The sequence below is a fragment of the Giraffa tippelskirchi genome, chromosome 13 (assembly GCF_054371585.1).
Source record: "Giraffa tippelskirchi isolate mGirTip1 chromosome 13, T2T-mGirTip1v1.2.pri, whole genome shotgun sequence".
Taxonomy (NCBI): Eukaryota; Metazoa; Chordata; class Mammalia; order Artiodactyla; family Giraffidae; genus Giraffa; species Giraffa tippelskirchi.
This window is the reverse complement of record NC_137287.1, coordinates 73,605,674-73,626,297: the sequence shown is the minus strand read 5'-3', so window position 1 is coordinate 73,626,297 and position 20,624 is coordinate 73,605,674. Positions and strand designations below refer to the sequence as shown.

General features: G+C 41.2%; 1 protein-coding gene across 4 annotated transcripts in view; it reads left to right on the top strand.

The window, feature by feature from the left end:
• ITGA8 (integrin subunit alpha 8) overlaps nt 1-20,624 on the top strand; it is a 191,190-nt gene that overhangs the window by 156,740 nt on the left and 13,826 nt on the right. For all 4 annotated transcript variants that reach the window (XM_081553589.1, XM_081553591.1, XM_081553587.1 and 1 more), the window contains 3 exons: nt 2,416-2,544; nt 8,144-8,257; nt 19,093-19,194. In XM_081553589.1, the coding sequence (XP_081409715.1) occupies nt 2,416-2,544; nt 8,144-8,257; nt 19,093-19,194 (345 nt within the window). The remainder of the gene's footprint in view (nt 1-2,415; nt 2,545-8,143; nt 8,258-19,092; nt 19,195-20,624) is intronic.

Sequence of the window (20,624 nt, the reverse complement as noted above, 5' to 3'; positions counted from 1 at the left end):
ATTTATTTTTCTTTTCTGCTACACTCTTTCGGTCAAGCAAGTTCCTGAGACCAACCGAGAATTAAGGGGGGTGATTAGGGTCCACCTCTCCTTGGGAGAAATAGCAAAGAACGAATCACCACTTATTTTTGCAACTGTCTTTTACTTAGGTTTCTAGAGAATCACACTTCTTCCGGGTTGTCTCCTACATCTGATATCCCCTCCTCTGACTTTTCCCTGCCAGTCTCCTTCCTCTCTTTTTTGTTGTTGTTTGTTTGGTTGGTTGGTTTGGAGTTTTTGGCTTCTGTTTTATGTTTGCTGGGATATATTATTCTATGCTCTTCATTTGACATTTTCCTCATGGGGCAACTCAGACCAGTTGGCAGGCAATGACTGTGCAGGTTGACAGGTGCTGATGAACCGAGCCATCACCTGGAACATCAAATAGCCTCAGGGAATCATCCTGCTGCAAGGGCAGGAGTGGGACATGGTTCTACTTGCTGGGGAGCAGGATGCTCTGGGCTCTTGGTGAAAAAGGACACTGGGGCACAGGTGGAGGTCAGCGCGCACGTGGCTGAGCAGTCTTACTAAGGAGCCTCGACTCTATCTTTCTGTTTATCCAGGAGATTTTTCTAGGTTCTTAGGATGTACTGAGCACTATCATTTCAGTTGCAGTGTAGGAATATCTTGTTTTCTTCCCACAGAGATGAGCATACTAGGATTGCTTCTGTGACTACAAAAAGAGACCAGGTAGAAAAAGACGTGCTGGTGGGGAGGGGTAGCAGGAAGCCAAAAATTCAGGCTTTATACTCAGTCAGTCTAAAATAAAATATTTTAATGGGATAGTATTTGTGATTTACTGGGATTCTCAAAATGTTTATTTGGTGAGCAGATATGGCCGGCATGGAGCCTGAGATAACATCGTAAGTTCTAGAACACTTGCCAAACAAACTCAGGGCTGAAAACAAGCTCCATTACAACACAGTGTACACATGCGGCACTAGGAAAGAGTCATTTTCATTAGACTATGGTTCATCAGAGGGGGAAGAAGAGAGGAAGAACTGGGAGACTGGGAATGACACACAGACACTTGATGGTGCTCGTGCACAGTTGCTAAGTCCTGTCTAACTCTTTGTGACCCAGTGGACTGTATCTCAGACAGGCTTCTCTGTCTACGGAATTTCCCAGACAAGAACACTGGAGTAGTTTTCCATTTCCTTCTCCAGGGGATCTTCCCGACCCAGGGATCGAACCTGCATCTCCTGCTTGGTGGGTGGATTCTTTACCACTGAGCCACCTGGGACACCCATACGCTATCGATACCATGTGAAAAGGGAATGGCAACCCACTCCAGCATTCTTGCCTGGAGAATCCCATGGACAGAAGAGCCTGCTGGGCTTCAGCCATGGGGTTGCACAGAGTTGGACGCGACTGAGCAACTAACACATAAAATAGATAACTAATGAGAACCTACTGTATAGCATAGGGAACTCTACTCAGTGGTCTGTGGTGACCTAAATGGGAAGGAAATCTTAAAAAGGGGTGTATACATACATATAGCTGATTCACTTTGCTGTGCAGTAGAAACCAACACAACATTGTAAAGCAACTATACTCCAAGAAAAATTAATTTCAAAAAAACAGAATATGGTTCTCTCCTGAGGGAGCACTTCTTACGGTTACAGGGCGTGGGGCTCAGACTTGCCCAGGTCGGTCCTTGACCACATCTGGCTGTTTTCCCAGCATCAGCACCTCTGTTTTCTGCCACCTCAGAATCCATCTCACCGTACAGAATGCTCCTCAGTTCCCTGACAGACAGTGAGAGGAAAGTAACAAGAAACTGATGGCTCACACTTAGAAAGTCACTTCCACATTCTCTTTGTCCTTTCAGGGAAATAACTCCCACTTAAAATTTTATCCTTGCAAGATAAACTTTCCAGCAGTGCATTCCCCAGGCTTTAGGAATTCCTATTACTGGACAATGTTGAGGCTTGTTTCTCGCCAGTGTGGTTCATCTTTTGTTTGTTTTGTTTTGGCTGCCACGTGGCATGTGGGATCTTAGTTCCCTGACCAGGGATCGAACCTTCACCCCCTGCAGTGGAAGCAGAGAGTCTTAACCACTGGACCGCCAGGGAAAGAAAGAGAAGTTGCTAACTCGTGCCCGACTCTTCGCGATCCCATGGACTGAGCCTGCCAGGCTCCTCTGTCCAAGGGATTTTCCAGGCAAGATTACTGGAGTGAGTTGCCATTTCCTGGACCACCAGGGAAGCCCAGTGTAGTTCATCTTGCTGATGGGGATGCTGCTGATTAATGAGAATGTGTCTGAATTCTTACGTGAACCATAGTCAGTAAAAGAAATTGCCTGGTGTTCAAGGCTAATGAAAAAGGTAACAAGTGTTCTTGTACCTGGTGTAATGTCTCTGGCTCTCTGTGCAGCCGGCTGCCCCCCGGGAGGACACCCCTGAGCTGAGTGCGTTTTTGCGAAACTCCACCATCCCTCATCTGGTCAGGAGGAGAGACGTGCCTCAATTGGAGCCTCACAGACAGAGCCCCGCAAAGATCCTGGTGAGTTGTCTCAGAGCATGGAGATCTGAGAGGGGAGGTTGGACCGGACAGAATTCCTAAAGGCAGGAGGTTTCAATTTTCAACTTTAAGTACCATTTTTCAGTCACCTCCCAAACTCAGATATGACCAACTTTTTGGCAGTATGTATTTCAGACACAAAAGAGACTTTTTTTTTTTTTTTTTTTGCAATATAACCTTTTCACTCTTCTGAACCTGCCCTGGAGGCTACATGGGAAAAGTAATGATGGAAACATAAAACATGACCTTTCATGCATTTCAAGAAGACAAAGATTCAGTCGTCAGCCGGTCCCCAGATACTGAGCTGGTGAGAGCTGGAGTGAGCCTGGAGAAACACTGCCTGTGCAGTGGGTCTTGAGGTGTCTCACCCCATCCCTGGATCTCACAGTCCTCTACTCCACTGGAGGAGTCAAGAATGGTGTTTGCAGATGTTCTGGGCCCAAAGCATTGGGGTCTGCAGTGGATCTAGCCTGAGCTTAGTCAGCCCTTTGTAAAACTGTGGATGGCATTCATGACACAGCACTTTCTTTAAAAAGAAAAAATTTATTTATTTTTGGCTGCACTGAGTCTTTGCTGCTGCTGGGGCTTTCTCTAGTTGCAGCAAGCAGGGGCTACTTGTGGTTGTGGTACATGAGCATCTCATAGGTGTGATTTCTCTTGTTGCAGTACATGGGCCTAGATGCTTTGCAACATATGGAATCTTCCTGGACCAGGGATCAAACCAGTGTCCCCTGCACTGGCAGGCAGATTCCTATCCATTGTACTACCAGAGAATTCCATGACTCAACATTTTCAATTCAGTTTTCCCACTCATTCCACTGAGAATATTAATGCCATTAGCTGTATTCTTCTGTGCGTGCGTGCCTTAGTTGTGTCCGACTCTTTTTGACACTATGGATTGTAGCCCAGTAGGCTGCTCTGTCCATGGGATTCTCCAGGCAAGAATGCTGAAGTGGGTTGCCATGCCCTCCTCCAGGAAATCTTCCCGACACAGGGACTGAACCCATGTTTCTTATGTCTCTTGCATTGGCAGGCAAGTTCTTTATGACTAGTGCCACCTGGGAAGCCCAGCTGTATGCTTTAAAAGGGTTAAAATATTGTTTTGTTTTGTTTAATACACGTGTTTAAAAATTTTTATTTTGAATTTTTAAAAATGTTTTGGCTGTGCCATACAGCATGTGGGATCTTAGTTCACAAACGAGAGATTGAACCCACATCCCCTGCAGTAGAAGTACAGTCTTAACCACTGGACCACCAGGGACCTAAACGTATGCGTTTTTTAAAAATATATGCCAGGCCTGACAGATAATGAAGGTGCTGCCCCAAGAATCTTTGATCACTGCAACAAATAATGATAAAACCTACATACTCTAACACTTCAGAAGTTGAGACACATAGGGATGGGTAGGGCAAAAAGTAAACAAATATATAGAAAAAGAACAGCATAAAACAGAATTTTTCAAGTCAGGGTAACAGACTGAACACTTGTATTTGCCTATTTTTCTCCCCTAGATCCCACTGAAAAGACAATAAACATTTAATTAGTTAAAATGTGTGTCTTGGACATACTCTGATATTCATTTATTTTATCCTGACCACATAAAAGGTTTCAAACATGAAAAATGGATATAAAAGTACAGGGAGTGAGTCTGATGTAATCAGTTAAATGAAGAGAGGAACATTTATTATAAAAGAATTACATAGCAAAAAGCTATAGCAGCTGGCAGATATAACTCAACTTTCTGTAAATTTTTATGGCACTGTAATGTTTTTCAAACTATAAGAGTAGGGAATCTATATGCTATTCAGTTTAGGGTAAAATAATGGAATTAGTATGATTATTTTCAAAAAGCTTCCAGGAAGAATGAATGAACAGAAAACAGTGATTTAAGTTATAAGGATGTAATATACAGCATGGTGACTACAATTAACAATACCACATTGCATATTTGAAAGTTGCTAAGAGTATAGATCTTAAAAGCTCTCATCACAAGAAAAAAAAAATTGTAACTATGTGTGGTGATGGATGTTAACTAGACTGACTATGGTGCTCATTTCATAATATATACAAATATCAAATCAATACATTGTATACCTGAAAGTAATAATGGTATATGTCAATTGTGTTAGTTGCTCAGTCGTGTCCCATCCTTTGTGACTCCATGGACTGTAGCCCACCAGGTTCCTCTGTCCATGGAATTCTCCAGGCAAGAATACTGGAGTAGGTAGCCATTCCTTTCTCCAAGATATCTTCCTGACCCAGGGATCAAGCCCAGGTCTCCTGCATTGCAGGCAGATTCTTTACCTTCTGAGCCACCAGGAAAGCCCAATTATATATATTAGTTATAACTCAGTTTAAAATTTAATAAATAATTCATTTTTAAAGAAAGAAAACAAGGATTGACAGTAATAGAATTCTCATATTCAGTAGTAATAAGAAAGCCCTCTGGCAAATCAATGTCCCAAACTATGCTGCTGCTGCTGCTGCTGCTAAGTCGCTTCAGTCGTGTCTGACTCTGTGCGACCCCATAGACGGCAGCCCACCAGGCTCCACCGTCCCTGGGATTCTCCAGGCACGAATACTGGAGTGGGTTGCCATTTCCTTCTCCAGTGTACGAAAGGGAAAAGTGAAAGTGAAGTCGCTCAGTCGTGTCCGACTCTTAGCGACCCCATGGACTGTAGCCTACCAGGCTTCTCCGTCCATGGGATTTTCCAGGCAAGAGTACTGGAGTGGGGTGCCATTGCCTTCTCCGCCCAAACTATGAGGATCAACAATTTAGAAAATTGAGATTTGAATATATTTTACATTTTCTACTTTAGCATATTTCTCACGAATATACCAAGGCAATAGAGATCAAAAACTAAAATTCATTTGAAAATTATATGCATTTATGTTGTAGGGTCAGATTTTTCCCTCCTATTTTTTCTCATTAAAGATTTTTATTTCAAGATGATTTTTAACTTCTGAACATCATAGAAATTTATTACTTATAGATGAGAGCAAGGTGATCTTTGGTTTCCATATCTGAAACTCATGTTTTATTCCCTTTCTCTCTTATTGGTTCAACAATTGCAAATCATCCACCTCCCCATGTCCTCGAGTCAAAGCAGTTCTGGATAGGGAGTGATTATGCAAAGTTTATTCTAAAATCAAAAGCTAAATAAGACCTCCTACAGTTTTTGTTTAGTTAAAAACAACTTACTGAATACCATTTCTGATTAGGAATTTGAAAGTGCAGAACGCCAGCATCCTGTATTGGGATCATAATTTCCAATTTGCATAGGAAAAAATTTGTATCTGTTAACACGGAGCTATAATTTCTCCTCTGCCTGAAGACATCCTAGCCTTTCTCATCTTGGCCCCCGCTGGTTTTGTATAATAGTTATCATCCCATCTCCCTAAGCTCTCTTTTCCCTTTTGCTACTCAGCTTACAGAAACCTTATGTTTCTAACCCTCCTCGGCATGCGATACTCTTGATCACTTCTTGAAATCATCACATCCTTTGCCATCCCCAAAACATTCTCTCCTGGTTCTCTTCCTACCTTTTGGACTGCTCCTTCTTAGCCTTTTGCACAGACTTTTCTTCCCACCCCTAAATGTTCCTTGACCTCAGGATCCCATCCTCAGCCCCTCCTCTTCTCTCCCACTGAATCTGCTCTTTCAGAGAAATCCTTGCCTGACCCTAACTCCAGTCATGCCTAAGTGCCTCCTGCCATCTCAGCCCCCAGCCTGCCTATACTCTAGACCAGGGGTCCCCAACTCCAGGATCTAATGCCTGATGATCTGAGGTGGAGCTGATGTAATAATAATAGAAATAAAGTGCACAATAAATGCAATGTGCTTGAATCATCTGGAAACCATCACCCCCCCCAACACACACACACACACACACACACACACACACACACACACACACACACACACACACACACACACACACACACACACACACACACACACACACACACACACACACACACACACACACACACACACACACCTCATCCATGGAAAAGTTGTCTTCCATGAAACCGGTCCCAGGTGCCAAAAAGGGGTTGAGGACTGCTGCTCTAAACTGTGTCATCTTTCTGGATGTCTGATCAACACACCAGACCCAACATGTGCACAACTCTGTCTCCATGAACCCCCCGCCCCCCATTAGAATTCCCAGTCTCAGTAAACCGGTACCTATCCACTCTATCACCAAGCCAAAGGAGCTCTCCCATTTCTCTCTATGCTTTGTCCCAGTCTTAAGTTGGCTACCATGGGTCTATTCTACTTCCTAAACTTCTCTAAACTTCATCTTCTTCTCCCCATTCCCGTTGTATCAGGGTCCCATCATCTCTCACTTGGCCTTTATCAACCTCCCTGCGTCCCACCCTCCTCCTCCTATTCTTCCTCACCTACCACCTCTCTCCTGAAATACAGACATAATCAGACCCCTTGCTTAAAATGCTTCACAGGCTTCCTCTGGACTTTCTGAATCAAATGGAAACTTCTAAGCACAAATAGGATGATTCTTTTTTTTTTTTAATTAGTTTATTTATCTATTTTTTTTTGCATTTTTTTAAATTTTAAATTAGTTTATCTATTTTTTAACTTTACGATATGCCACCATTCTTTACCTCCTTTCCATCTGCCCACTCAACTCCCAAACATCCTTCTCTCCACTCTTCTGAGCATGCACTCAACTTATACAGAAAAACCAATTCCCCATTCACTTTGATGTACAGCAGAAACTAACACAACATTGTAAGTCAACTATACTCCAATAAAAATTATTAAAAATAAATAAATACCAGCTTAATGACTGGAACTTGCAGAAGATTCTGCTTCATAACTAGAAAGTAATTTAGCCAGAAGACCGTTATGGAACAAATACTTCTCAATGGTTAATATCACTAGGTCTCTGAGATAATATGGACTCATGGACTCATGGTAATATGTCCATTGATAATATGGACAGCTTCCTCTGAAGCTGTTTCAGGATTTGCTTAGTTCAGGGTCAGGTGCTGTGACTGTCTATAAGTAATATCTTCCCGAGTTCTGAGAAAATGAAATGGAGCAGTTCAATCACTATTGTGGAAAGATTGTTTTGAAGTTCTTAGAACAGAACTTAAATTTCACGTTGTATTTTATGATCCGTTTTAGCTCTACATTACCACCAATGTGGATACGTCTTTCCTACCAAACCGTGTTTTTTCCTTATCGTTTCAGTGCATTTGTTCTTTATTTAAAGTTTATGTGAAACGAATCATCAGTCCAGGTTCAATGCATGATACAGGGTGCTCGGGGCTGGTGCACCGGGATGACCCGGAGGGATGGGATGGGGAGGGAGGTGGAAGGGGGGTTCTGGAAGGGGAACACATGTACACCCATGGTGGATTCATGTCAATGTATGGCAAAACCAATACAATATTGTAAAGTTAAAAAATAGAAAATAAACTAATTAAAAAAAAAGTTTATGGATTAACCAACGACTTCTGAGGAAACAGAATGCAAATAATCTGAGTCTCCTGTTGATTCTCTACCGAGATTTAAAGACACTGATTCACCACTGCTGCTGTTGTTTTTTGCAGAATTGTACAAACATTGAGTGCTTACGAATCTCCTGTGCAGTGGGACGACTAGGAGGAGGAGAAAGCGCCGTCCTGAAAGTCAGGTCGCGGCTATGGGCCAAGACATTTCTCCAGGTGAGAAGTCCCCGAAGCACTGATGTGCCACTCACAGGAAACCTCTTCTCAAAAGCTCAGAGGGAAGCATTTTTTAAAAAGATTTTTAAATGTTTTAACTTCTAAAGTGTTTTAATTTTCAATTTTTTTCCATTAAATTTTTTAATTTTTAGATTAGTTTTTAAATTTTTTAAAAGTCTACTTCTTTAATGTTTAAAAAATTTTAAAGAAATTTCTGTGGAGGAATTGAGCCAAGAACAGCCGGTCATCTTTCCCACTACATGAAGTTGATACTTTTCCAGATTTGTTGAGATCTTATTGACATGTAAACTATGTAAGCTTAAGGTATACAACATGATGATTTGATCCTATATATTGTGAAATGTTTATCACAGTAAGGTTAGCTAATCCCTCTGTCCCCTCACATAATTACCTTGTGTGTGTGTATGTTGAGAACTTTTATGATCTAATCTGTTAACAGCTTTGGTCTACACTACAGTGTTGTTGACTAGAATTGCTATGTTGCGCATTAGATCTCCAGGACTAACTGATGCACTAATTGCAAGTTTGTACCTTAAACATCATCTCTCCATTTCCCCGACCCACAGACCCTGATAACCATTGTTCTCTACTTCTTTAAGTTTGGCTTTTTTTTTAGATTTCACACGTAAGTGGGATCATACCCTGTTTTTTTTGCCTGACTTATCTCACTTAACATAATGTTCTCAGGGTCCATCGTTGGTGTTGCAAAAGGCAAGATTTCTTTCTTTTTTATGACTAAACGATACTGCATTGTGTGTGTGTGCATGTGTGGTATGTTGGGTGAAGATAGTTTAAATATCCTGAGTCCCTGAGTCCTTCAAATAGTGACTTACATTTAAACAGATCTATTTAACTCACCACTGTCTAGTAGTTCCCTGGTAGATAGTAGTTAATGAAATGATGGTGAGTACAAGAACATAATTCAAGCCATATGCTCAGAAAAATTAAAATATAATCAACTTAGAAAGGGAAAGAGATACTGTCCTAAGTCTTTCTTGTCTGGTGATATCACATCCTGGGCTTCAGGTAGACAAGCTTCTCAGTAAAGTGTCAGATACATTGATTTGTAGACTCCTCACTGCTTTGGCTTGTCTGGACTATAGCATCTCACACTTCTAGAGATGACTAATTGATTATGTGCATTTTAAAGGTTTAAAATCTCTTTTACACTAAGCAGATTAATTTTTTCCATGTGGAAGGAGCTATTTATTTAAATGATACTATTGTGTTGTGACCTTGTTGTTTGGGGAGGATCTGGGTGGGGGGAGTTAAATTAAAAACCCTACCAAATCTATGCACTCTTGCCCCTATTTTAACTACTGAAAACTTCATTTGGCTCATTGCACCATAGAAAAATCCAATGGTAAATCCTTTTGAATCTAGTTAAAAATACAGAATTTTGTAGCTCCAGATTCTTATGTTTTCTATGATTCAGAATGTTTCTGTAGTCTTATAAATTTATATAATTTTGTTTCTATAATAAACAGGAGGAAAATTAAAGGTATTTTTAAAAATGTTTTTATGAAACCTTTTTTTTAGAAAGAGACCTAAGGCAGGATTATCAAACTCAAACTCAGCACTATTAATATTCTGATTCAGATAATTCTTTGTTGTGAGGAGTGGTCCTGGGCATGGCAGGATGTTTATCAGCATCCCAGGCCCCTGCCCTCTACATGCCAGTAAAAACCTTCAGCCCAGTTGTGACAACAAAAAATGTCTCCAGACATTGCCAATGTCCCCTGGGGGCAAAATCATCTCCAGCTTTGAACAAGTGACCTAAAGAAAAGACCAGTGCACAGTGTCTTTCTGTTGTTGTTGTTAAACCATTATTTATTCATTCATTCAGCAAATATTTATGAAGTGCCGACTGCCAACTATGTGCCAAGCACTGCTTCAGGTACCACTTGGACGCGAACAATTTGCTCATTGCCATTCTGGTTTTTTGGCCATTACTTTTTATCTAAGAGTTGTGAAACATGGGTGTTACTGAATTCCCAAGCCCACACAATGTGAATGATAACCATCTACCCCTTGTATTACTTTGGGCATCACATCCTACTGAAATGAAGAAGCATACTCTCTAATAAAGCAGGACTAAAATCATTACGACCCTATGGTCAAGGGGGTAATGACTATCCTAGATGACATCCATCAGTTCTGTGCATGACATGCTATTCCAGTAGAAGACCTGTGGAGTGAAAATTGCCTCTCTAAGGAAGGCAAATACCATATGTCCCTTACATGTGGAATCTAAAATATGACACAAATGAACTTATCTATGAAACAGAAAGCCCACATACAGCCAAGAAGAACCAGCACAGCCAAAAATAAATAATAAAAAAGTTGTACACAAAGTACTTCCACCATATATAGAAGTTAAAAAAGAAAAGAAAATTGCATCTTTATCTACCTGTTGAAGACCCAGTGGATGCGGAAGAAATCAATAGCAACTGAGGGATTTTCTAAACAATAACTATTTAGCACAAGTAGAGTCAGACCAGAACAACCTTCAGGGACATTCTGAGGTTTTGCCAGATCAAAGTTAACACTTTCATGTCTACTCACAGCTGGAGCCCAGACTTCTATACTCCCACAGTTTCTGCTTATTCCAGTCTGAGGCTGATGGCCAGAGAGGAGAGCATTACTGCAAGTTGCCCCCCACCTGCTGGTCAAAGAACATACTAGATCCTGGAAGTCTAACCCAGAAGGAGGCAAACATTTTCTGCCTTCCTAACCCAGGGGAGAAAGTTGACAATTCTCAGCTGATATGATTTGCTGCATTATTTTTGGTTTTGCCCGCATGGTAAACATGCATGTGCTTAGTCACTCAGTCATGTCCAACTCTTTGTGACCCCACGGACTGTAGACCACCAGGCTCCTCTGTCCATGGGGATTCTTCAGGCAAGAATACTGGAATGGGTTGCCATTGCCTTCTTCAGGTGATCTTCTCAACCCAGGGATTGAAACCAGGTCTCTCGCATTACTGACGGATTCTTTACTGCCTGAGCCACCAGAGAAACCCAAGAATAAACATGCATACTGGTCAGAAAAAATATTTTCTTCAATTCTAAATGATGCCCTGTGCTGTGATTGTTGCTTGAAAGAGCGACCTCTTTAAGAGCTTAAAGTTTGACCAATAATTATTTAGGTTTTGTTGTCCCACACGGCTTTGTTTCTGGGAGATGTTGAATATTTAAACAAATGCTTTATAAAATGGATGTGTGGTTACAAATAATTCTCGAGAAGGAATTAAGCAGCAGGGAAGGTGGGAGTGGGGGAAATTCTTGATGGTCCCGGCCATCCTCACTCTCCATTCAACTCAACTCAAAAGCCTCACTCCCTACTCTCTTTGTTTCCAACTCTGTCTTTTTTACTAGTACCGTGGCCATAAGCCAATCATTGTGCACTAGTACATAACTGAGGCAGCGGTGGGCTGCAAACCACAGTTTAAATGATGTGGCAGGGAACTGCCTGATGGTCCAGTGACTAAGACTCCTCACTCCTAACACAGGAGGCCTGGGTTCAATCCCTGGTCAAGGAATTAGATCACACATGATGCAGCTAAGAGTTCTCATGCCTAAGCAAAAAAAAAAAAAAAAAATCCCACATGCCACAACTAAGACCCAGTGCAGCCAAATAAATATATAGATAAAAATAAATATAAAAAATTAATGACATGGCAATGTCAGAAGGATGGGGCATTCTCTAAGGATTAGTTGCTACCTGGGGCAGGTTGAAAATTCAACATATCGTCAATGGATATTAACTCCAGCTGCTTTTTCAATCCTAACTTGGCTACAATATGGCAATGATGGCTCTTACAGGAGTAGATTGCCACAAAAAAGAGACGAGTTTTTAACATAAGAATAATATCATTGTTATGTAAAGAGTATGGCTGAAAGCATTCAACTTTGAACATGAAATCAATAAAAGGACTCTGCTCATGATTGTTTTTCATAAATTAAATACTTACCTGTGCCAGGTTTTTGACTTGCAGACAGAGGACTCCTATACCTTTGGTGCCAATCCAGCCAATCACAGCATAATAACTCATGTTTCCCATTTCCCAAGGGCTCCAGAGCATCTTGGAAAAATGAGAAAAAATTTTTTCTACAGAAACTGGAAGAAATGCTGCTTGTGGAGAATCATTTAAAATAAAGAACAGATGAATAAAGAACAATGAATTGCATTGTTTATAGGCTGTTGCCTACCACTAGACCTGTTCAGGTCCCAGACAGTGCCCTTTTGCATCAATGAATTAGGTAGCAGAGGTGAGATCATGTCCACAGCTCCTTGTCATGAACAACAGCCTTCATCTTACATTACAGCCTTCTCTTACAACTTCCTGAACTTCTTAATCTCATCAATAGGAGCAGAGGTCCAATTCAATAATTGAAAGAATTAAACTTTTTATAAGATGCTATCAAATAGGTGACAGATTTTATTTTCTTGGGCTTCAGAGTCACTGTGGATGGTAACTGCAGCCAGGAAATTAAAATATGCTTGCTCCTTGAAAGAAAAATTATGACAAACCTAGACAGCATATTAAAAGCAGAGACATTTGCCAACAAAGGTCCTTATAGTCAAAGCTATGGTTTTCCAGTAGTCATGTATGGATGTGAGAGTTGAGCCATAAAAAAGGCTGAGTGCTAAAGAATTAATGTTTTCGAATTATAATGCTGGAGAAGACTCTCAAGAGCCCCTTGGACAGCAAGGAGATCAAACCAATCAATCTTAAAGGAAATTAACCCTGAATATTCATTGGAAGGACTGATGCTGATGCTCCAATATTTTGGCCACCTGATGTGAGGAGCCGACTCATTGGAAAAGACCCTGATGCTGGGAAAGATTGAAGGCAAAAGGAGAATCTGGTGACAGAGGATGAGATAGTTCGATAGCATTGTCAACTCAAAGGACATAAGTTTGAGCAAACTCCAGGAGATAATGAAGGACAGGGAAGCCTGATGTGCTGCAGTCTATGGATCACAAAGAGTCAGACATGACTTACTGACTGAACAGCAACAACATTAATCAAATGGGTGGATATGGGATAACCATTGAATAACCCAACTATTAGATGTGTTCGTTCACCATCCATTCACACTGTCAGTCAAGGAGGATTGATGAAACCCTCCTGGGCATGCTGTTCTAGGTGCTATGGAAGGTATAAGCTTCATATTCCATGCTCTATGCCTTTTAGTTTTCTATAATCTTGGTGGAAGAAAGTAATCAAGAAAGATAAAAAGCTAAACAACAATGTGGAAATTCCAAACAATATAGGGCATCTATAGTCTTATTGCAGACATTCTGAATCACAATCTGTAGGCCTGATCCCAGATGTTTCTGAGGTTCAGCAAAGCACAGTGGCTTTTGAGCCATCGGAAATGGTGGTGATGAGTGGAAATGTGGGGAGGAGTCAAGCTGGTCAAGAGCAGAGAGGATAAAGGGAGGAGAGAAGACCACCACAGAGAGACATGTTTCCCCACATTCTAGACTTCAAATCCCACCTCTCTTTTGAAATCTCTATTGGAGGGTAGCCGATGTGTAATGTTTTGCTAGTTTCTACTGCACAGCAAAGTGAATCAGTTATACAAAATACACATATTTACTCTTTTTCAGATTCTTTTCCCATATCGGTCATTACAGAGTATTGAGTAGCGTTCCTTGTCCTTATGAGTTATCTATTTTATATATAGTAATGTGTGTATGTCAGTCCCAATCTTCCAATCTATCCCTTGCCCACCCCTTTACATTTGTTGTTAAAACTTAGCAACTAAACAGCAACAGCAACAGCAACAATACCCCTTTACTTCCTGACAAGGAAGTTTGTTTTCTACATGTGTGACTCTATTTCTGTTTTGTTAATAAGTACGTTTGTTATTCATTAAGAAATTTCCATGTTCATAAATGCAGAATCATGTTGGAGAAAAACTTTCCATCTAGAGTTGATTCAGAGATAAGTTTTCCCATGATTTGTTTCCCAAAGATATTACTTCAAGAGCAAGGGAGTTATTTTCTATCCGTGTTTTTTAATATTGAATTTGGAGACGAAAGAAAATTTACTCTTTGAAGATTTGGGAGCCTGGATTCACGTGGGAGTATGGGGTTGTAACCCTTATGCACAGAATCTCATTACTGGCGTTTGTCAAGTTTCTTCTGTGTCTACCAGCCAGGGTAGTCACAAAAGCAGATTTAAAACACCAAGTATACACAAGATTTTATGAGCGAGAATTTTTAAATTTTAAAAGAACACTTCTCACACAAACAAAACTCCAGCTTTCAATTAAAATGGAAACGCCAGGAGATAAGAGAACATAGAAAAAATAACAACCAAAAAAGAATTTTTCCAAATGAACAAAGTTCCTTACCCTAGAGTGTCAGGATAGGAAAAGAAAACAAAAAGGCCAAAGATGTAGTGACTTTAAGTAAATATAAAAGTTTTGCATACTCTAACTTGTTCTTATCACATAGAAGAAATGGGATTTATTGAAGGGAGGAAAAATTCAACCACAGGGGCAAAAATACCTTGTAAAAATATGTGAATTATTACAATACAACCTGCTGAATTGGCCTCAAGAAACCCAACACTGGATTCTAGATGGTGAAAATGTTTAATAAACCACTTTCTAGGAGGAAAAAAACTTTGATATGTAGCACTTGCTGATTCCTATGATGTAACTATCCCCATTATGGTCAACTTCAAGCTGCTACATGATGTCACAGAGGATGGAGTTGGCCAGAGATGCAGAGCAGCACACCATCCTATAGTGTTTTCCCTACGGATACAGTAGAGCTAAATAATCTCAAGAGCATGTGTGTGCATGTGTTCTAAGTCGCTTTAGTCATGTCCAACTCTTTGCGACCCCATGGACTGTAGTCCTCCAGACTCCTCTGTCCATGGAATTCTCCAGGCAAGAATATTGGAGTGGGTTGTCATGGCCTTTTCCAGGGGATCTTCCTGGCTCAGGGATTGAACCTGCGACTCTTATGTCTCCTGCACTAGTGCCACCTGGGAAGCCCATCAAGAGCATAGATAACAGTAAAATGCAAAAAAATTATTACTCAGTACTGAAGTTTGAGTGTTTATTATCTTTTTAGAAATACAATTTAATTAAGTTTACATGTATATATAATTTGTTTTAATAGTGGCTCTGTTTAACAATGGTTACTCAAAGATCTTCAAATTTTAGTGTTGTATTCACAAGAGCCATTGTGAGCCAGCTACATCCCACTGCATGTCTCAAGGGATGTTAGACTGCATCACTGTCTCAAGCTAAATAGAGGAAAATCACAGAAGCTTAAGTTCGCAACTGGTCCCATCACTTCATGGGAAATAGATGGGGAAACAGTGGAAACAGTATCAGACTTTACTTTTTTGGGCTCCAAAATCACTGCTGATGGTGATTGCAGCCATGAAATTAAAAGACGCATACTCCTTGGAAGGAAGGTTATGACCAACCTAGATAGCATATTTAAAAGCAGAGACATTACTTTGCCAACAAAGGTCCATCTATCTAGTCAAGGCTATGGCTTTTCCAGTGGTCATGTATGGATGTGAGAGTTGGATAGTGAAGAAAGCTGAGCGCCGAAGAATTGATGCTTTTGAACTGTGGTGTTGGAGAAGACTCTTGAGAGTCCCTTGGACTGCAAGGAGATCCAACCAGTCCATCCTAAAGGAGATCAGTCCTGGTTTTTCATTGGAAGGACTGATGTTGAAGCTGAAACTCCAATACTTTGGCCACCTCATGTGAAGAGTTGACTCATTGGAAAAGACCCTGATGCTGGGAAGGATTGGGGGCAGGAGGAGAAGGGGACAACAGAGGATGAGATGGTTGGATGGCATCACCGACTCGATGGACATGGGTTTGGGTAAACTCTGGCAGCTGGTGATGGACAGGGAGGCCTGGCATGCTGCGATTCCTGAGGTCGCAAAGAGTCGGACACGACTGAGCGACTGAACTGAACTGAACTCTCCTTTGACTTTCAGTTCAGTTCAGTCGCTCAGTTGTGTCTGACCTTTGTGACCCCATGGACTGTAGCATGCCAAGCCTCCCTGTCCACCACCAACTCCCAGAGCTTACTCAAACTCATGTCTATTGAGTTGGTGATGTCATCCAACCATCTCATCCTCTGTCATCCCCTTCTCCTCCCGTCTTCAATCTTTCCCAGCATCAGGGTCTTTTCCAATGAGTCAGTTCTTCACATCAGGTGGCCAAAGTATTGGAGTTTCAGCTTCAGCATCAGTCCTTTCAATGAATATTCAGGACTGATTTCCTTTAGGATTGACTGGTTTGATCCCCTTGCTGTCCAAGGGACTCTCAAGAGTCTTCTCCAACACCACAGTTCAAAAGCATCAGTTCTTCTGCACTTAGCTTTCTTTATAGTCCAACTCTCACATCCATACACAACTACTGGCAAAACCATAGCTTTGACTAGACAGACCTTTGTTGGCAAAGTAATGTCTCTACTTTTTAATATGCTGTCTATTTAATCATAGCTTTTCTTCCAAGGAGCAAGCATCTTTTAATTTCATGGCTGCAGTTACCATCTGCAGTGATTTTGGAGCCCCCCAAAATAAGTCTCTCACTGTTTCCCCATCTATTTGCCATGAAGTGATGGGACCAGATGCCATGATCTTGGTTTTCTGAATGTTGAGTTTTAAGCCAACTTTATCACTCTCCTCTTTCACTTTCATCAAGAGGCTCTTTAGTTCTTCTCCGCTTTCTGCCATAAGGGTGGTGTCATCTGCATATCTGAGGTTATTGATATTTCTCCCAGCATCTTGATTCCAGCTTGTGCTTCATCCAATCCAGCATTTCTCATGATGTACTCTGCATATAAATTAAATAAGCAGGGTGACAATATACAGCCTTGACATACTCCTTTTCCTAGTTGGAACCAGTCTGTTGTTTCATGTCCGGTTCTAACTGTTGCTTCTTGACCTGCATACAGATTTCTCAGGAGGCAGGTAAGGTGGTCAGGTATTCCCATCTCTTTCAGAATTTTCCACAGTTTATTGTGATCCACACAGTCAAAGGCTTTGGCATAGTGAATAAAGCAGAAGTAGATTTTTTTCTGGAACTCTCTTGCTTTTTCAATGATCCAACAGATGTTGGCAATTTGATCTCTGGTTCCTCTGTCTTTTCTAAATCCAGCTTGAACATCTGAAAGTTCATGGCTCACGTACTGGTGAGGCCTGGCTTGGAGAATTTTGAGCATTACTTTGCTAGTGAGATGAGCGCAATTGTGCGCTAGTTTGAGCATTCTTCGGCATTGACCTTAATCAACAGTTAATATGAGAACCAATTAAACAAAAGAACTTGCTGAAATGTTCTGTCAAAAACACCATACAGCTCTAGGTCAGTGGTTCTTAACTGGGGGAATTTTGCTCCCCAGAAGACCTTGGCAGTTAATTGGAGACATTTTTGATTGTTACAACTGGGTGAGGGCTGTTACTGGCATCTAGTGGGTAGATACCAGGGATGCTGCTAAACATCCTACAGTGCACAGGACAGTTCTTTAACCAACCCCACATCCTAATAGTGCCAGCAGTATCTGAGAGCTCCTGCTCTGGGTCTTCTGTATAAGAGAAAGTTCAGTTCAGTTCAGTCACTCAGTCATGTCTGACTCTTTTCTACTCCATGGACTGCAGCATGCCAGGCCTCCCTGTCTACCACCAACTCTTGGAGCTTGCTCAAACTCATGTCCATCGAGTTAGTGATGCTGTCCAACCATCTCATCCTCTGTTGTCCTCTTCTCCTCCTGCCTTCAATCTTTCCCAGCATGAGGGTCTTTTCCAATGAGTCAGTTCTTTGCATCAGGTTGCCAAAGTATTGGAGTTTCAGCATCAGTCCTTCCAATGAATATTCAGGACTGATTTCCTTTAGGATGGACTGGTTGGATCTCCTTGCAGTCTAAAGGACTGTTAAGAGTCTTCTCCAGTACCACAGTTCATAAGCATCAGTTCTTCGGCCCTCAGCTTTCTTTAGGAGAAGGCAATGGCAACCCACTCCAGTACTCTTGCCTGGAAAATCCCATGGATGGAGGAGCCTGGTAGGCTGTAGTCCATGGGGTCGCACAGAGTCGGACACGACTGAAGTGACTTAGCAGCAGCAGCAGCTTTCTTTATAGTCCAACTCTCACATCCATACATGACTACTGGAAAAACCATAGCTTTGACTAGATAGACCTTTGTTGTCTATGAGAAGAAATATGATTAATTTCTTTGTAACTTAGAAACAGTCTCTCTCCTAAAATATTTTGTTCTATCAGACAAGAATTTGTATTCACGATGTCTCCCCACTGTATTCTTCATTAAGAGCACTTGTGCTTACTCCTTTAAGGATGTCTGATTTTCTGTTTTTATTTTAACCTTATTGTGCCAAATCTTTTGGTAATAAAATAGATTATCTTTAGAAATAAGATTATGATTGATTGGATGGATGGTTGGATGGATGTCTAGACAGATAATGGATGGGTGATGGATGGATAGGTGATGGATGATAGATGGATGATGACGGATGCATGGATGATTTATGGATGGATGAATGAATGATGGATAGATAGATAGTGGATAATGGATAGATAACTGGATGGATGGATGGATGATGAACAGAGGGATGGATGGATGAATAAGTGAATGGATCATGAATGGATAGATGGATAGCAAAAAAAAGTAAAAGAGAGGGAAAAGGAAGAAAGAAGGAGGGAATTTTTCTTTGGAATTGGAAAACATTGAAAACAACTGGATGACTGCCAATATAACTTAAAAGTTTTACATGGAATATATTTTAAATAAATATTTTTTATTTCAGAGGAAAAATGATCCCTATTCTCTTGCATCCCTGGTATCCTTTGAAGTTAAGAAGATGCCTTATAAAGATCAGCCAGCAAAACTCCCAGAAGGCAACATAGCAGTGAGTATCTTAAAATATATAGGTAAAAATAATTTCACTGAAATTATTTTTTAAAACCCTGTTTTGCTTGTGTTAGGTTTAAGTGCCTATTACATTGACTTGAGAAAAGTTTCCCTCTTAAGATTACTGTTTTATTATTTCAGTCTGGAAATTCTTCAGTGTCGTTTGATCAGATTTTTAAACCTTCAATGTAAATTTCTACTCCACCCCACTAAAAAAAGTCACAGAGCAGGACTAATACCATTTTTTAATTAGGCTCTTTTGTTTGAAAGAAGTTCAGATACTAATTATGATCATAATGAAATCATACTTATTGTTAATTTTAAAGACAGCCCGGTGAGTGAGGTGAGAAGGGAAGACTGTCTTCCTTAGGGACAGTTGCCACAGACCAGCTGTATGGACAGTCATTTTTCCTTTCTAAGCAAAGACCAGGCTTCCCTGGTGGCTCAGACTGTAAAGAATCTGCCTACAATGTGGGAGACCTGGGTTCATTCCCTGGGTTGGGAAGATTCCCTGGAAGAGGGAATGGCTATCCGTTCCAGTATTCTTGCCTGGGAAAATCCATGGGGACACAGCAGCCTGGCAGGCCACAGTCCATGGGGTTGCAAGAGTCGCATGACTGAATGACTAACACACACACACACACACACGCACACCCATACCCACACAAGCAAAGACCAGTATTACCTGGAGGAGAAGTACACTAGGAGCATCATCTGAATGGAAGCTATTAAACGTTAAATCAACCACTAGGTCATGTCTGACTCTTGAGAGCCCATGGACTGCAGCCCGCCAGGCTCCTCTGTCCATGGGATTTCCCAGGTCAGAATACTGGAATAGTTGCCATTTTCTTCTCCAGGGGATCTTCCAGACCCAAGGATCGAACCCATGTCTCCTGCATTGGCAGGCAGATTCTGTACCACTGAGTCACTAAGGAACATTACTGATATGCAGATATCTGTCACAGCACAACTGCTGGCATCCTCAGCAACCTGGCAAGGCTATGCAGAGCAGAGAGGAGGGTGAGTAACGGGACGAACAAGCCCCATCACCAAAACTCTGGCTTTGACAGTGAATACGACCACAGCCAGAACTCTGGGTCAGGATTCAAATACTGAGATTTCAACCTTCATCTCTTGGTCACTTCGCAGATATTTACAACCTCAACTTGGATTCTGGTCCCCAGGTCCTCGTTACTCAAAGTATGTTTTTGCAGACCAGCAGCATCAGTAACACCTAAGAAATTGTTCAAAATTCAGAAACAGACCTCAACCCAGACCTGCTGAGTCAGAATCATCAGGGCAGCAGGTACACTGTCATATTTGAGGAGGATTGCTTTAGATGGTGTAGAGGTCACCACTCTCATAATTTCTCATCAGCCTAGGTCTTAAAATGGAGCTATTACTCTTTCCAGCCTAATTTACTTTTAG